The sequence below is a fragment of the Musca domestica genome, unplaced genomic scaffold (assembly GCF_030504385.1).
Source record: "Musca domestica strain aabys unplaced genomic scaffold, Musca_domestica.polishedcontigs.V.1.1 10, whole genome shotgun sequence".
Taxonomy (NCBI): domain Eukaryota; kingdom Metazoa; phylum Arthropoda; class Insecta; order Diptera; family Muscidae; genus Musca; species Musca domestica.
This window is the reverse complement of record NW_026712115.1, coordinates 1,584,343-1,587,019: the sequence shown is the minus strand read 5'-3', so window position 1 is coordinate 1,587,019 and position 2,677 is coordinate 1,584,343. Positions and strand designations below refer to the sequence as shown.

Here is a 2,677-nt window from a genome sequence, read left to right as displayed (position 1 = left end):
GACATCGCTAAATCGACATAGAATTTTATGTTGATCAAGAATATACTTATACTTTGTGGGGTCTAAAATGTGTATTTCGGTGTGTTACAAACGGAATGACAAACTTAATATACCCTCCATACTATGGTGGAGGGTATAAAAAGAATTTGTCATTAACAATTTCTTTTCTAGAAAGGCAGTGTTGTTTATAAACATCAAAATCCTTGCATTACGATGCGAGTGAAGAATATTTTCTGATAATGCAAACGGAATGCAGACAAACATACGCTCCTAAATTTGTCATGGCAACATTCTAATTAAATGATAATTGAAACCGATAATTTCAAGACAAATTCAAATATTCAAGTATAAGATAAAGAATTCCGAGCTTTATCCAACTGGTACTGTTCCGAATGCTGTCCGACATATCTTGGCTCTGTAGATCTACTTCTCGTTTGTTTTGGGATTTGGCGCATCCAACCAAACAAAACAAAATAAAAAAGATAAAAGCTTGCCGGCTTGGTTTTGTTAACATGATTTTCTTATACTCTTTCTCTGAGTATTATTCTATCTCTGAGGTTGACTCACCCGTTCTCTCTTTCTCTGTGCGGCCAATTAAAGTTTATCTTGTGCATCGTGTTGTAGGCTTTTGCCAATTTTACCGACCTTCTTGCCAATAAAACTTCAGTCCAGGCGCTCAGTTCAGTTTAAAGCTGGCCAGTGGAGAAAAGTACAAAAACAAAAGCGCGCAAAATTTCGCTTAGCATGGATCGTTCATTGTTTGCCATAATTATTGCCATAATCAGTTGTATTGCTTACATAGCTGTTGGTGGTCTAACAATTGGTGATTTGTTGTTTTTAATAGAACATCAAAAGGAAGTCAACAGCTATGGTAATAAAGGATGAATTCGATTTAGAAAAGTGCAAATATTTAATACTACTTTGGTGTGTGTGTGTGTTTGTAGGTACAGTTTTGGCTCTTATGTGTGTCTCATTGGTCTTCTATTTGGCCATGTTCCTTATATCGCTGATAATGCTTGTGGGTGTGAAAAAGGTAAGATTTTGCAATACTTTAATCTTTTTTTCGATTTATTTCTAAAGTTGAAAATGTACCCTTTACAGAGACGTCCTGAACTTATCGGTCCTTGGGTTGTTTTGGGTGCAATTGGCATAATTTGTAGTATTTTAAATTTCTTTGTAACCGGCATAAGACAACCCACAATGGAACTAATGGCCAGTTTAATTTACATAGGTGAGGTCCATTGTTTTCTGAATATTTTCCCCTCACTAAAGACAAATTGTTTATTTTCAATATCTAGCTTTATCCTGTTTAGTTTGGTATCCCATTTACAAGTTATGGCACGATATGCGCAATGGCAGTTTTCCACTCAGTCGTGAACAACAGGAATACCAGCCACCACCAGGTTATTACGCCCCGCCACCAGTTTCTCCAACAACTGAGGAGAATCAAAATGAGCGCGTTGTGGAGGCCCCGCAAAAGGAATGAAGTCATTTATATTAAAAACTAACAAATAAATAAGTGATTAAAGAAATTTAGAGAATATTTTTCGGAGATTACCAGAGAGAAATAATATTTGTGGTAGACCATGTCAGAGCTGTAATTGTTAAGTTATAGAGAAGATCTGATTCTTAAAGAACATTTTGTAAAGAGCTACCAAAGTTAAAATTGTAGTGCCAGTTAGGGCTATAATCATAAAACTGTGCAACACAAAAAAAACAAGTAAGCAAAGGCTACAGTCGAGCGGGGCCGACCGTTGAATACCCTACAACACTATAATAAACCATACAGTTTATATAGGCGAAATACTCGACAGAATTCCACAAGATATTGTGACAAATAATAAAAGAAAACCATCAGGTTTCGTTCTCTATTTTTCGAATAATAGCAACTTAAACTAATTTGCTCATTTCCAATTTATTGGTAGATGTTGCACGTAAATGGTCTTCCTAGATCTGGAACCAATATTTCCCAAAGACCTATAACCTCTCAGAAGTTGCAAAAGATTAACATTTATTATTGGTTTTTGACTGAAACGCATCTATATGAGATACAGACATTTGACTATATTCTTCAACGAAATCAGCGTTAACGAAATAGTCGGAAGTGTGTCTTTCCTGTATTTGTGAATTCTCCAAAAAGTCACTGGAATGGACATTTTCGTATTTTGTCTATAAAAGTTGCAAACTCCTTCACACATTGAATATTTTTGGATGGCCATCCGAAACTGCTTGGCTTTTGCAATGGGCGACAATTTTGCAGTTTTTTGGTCCATTTCAACCCCTAAATATATGGCGATCATCTCCAAAAAGAGTAGGCTTCTATTCTGACCCTCATCTTATCCCCATGCAAAATTTCGTAAGGATCGGGCCATAAATGAGATCTGTATATGATATCCTCATATCCTAACTACTTAGTTTTGTTAGCTGTAGAAATATTACCAAATGTTTAATTCAAAATGAAAATATGACAAAATTGAAAAAATATGAGACAATTTTACAAAATCAATAGTTTCATCTTTAGAGAGATATTTTTATGCGATTTTTTTAGACGTTTTTTCTTTCCTGCCAAGAGGCCATTCTGAATTAATGAGAACTGTCGAAATCAGTTCAGCCGTTCTCCACATATAAGAGATCTTTCAAGCATATCTTCTTTGATAGACATATATATCGCACATAT

The 2,677-nt window shown here is 35.2% G+C and overlaps 1 protein-coding gene across 1 annotated transcript; it reads left to right on the top strand.

The window, feature by feature from the left end:
* The first annotated feature begins 643 nt into the window (after positions 1-643).
* On the top strand, positions 644-1,539 carry LOC101892036 (uncharacterized). Its single transcript, XM_005178345.4, has 4 exons — positions 644-871; positions 945-1,033; positions 1,102-1,231; positions 1,299-1,539. Exons 1-4 carry the CDS (start codon positions 745-747, stop codon positions 1,484-1,486), a joined length of 534 nt encoding a protein of 177 aa, XP_005178402.1. The 5' UTR covers positions 644-744; the 3' UTR covers positions 1,487-1,539.
* Positions 1,540-2,677: the final 1,138 nt, after the last annotated feature.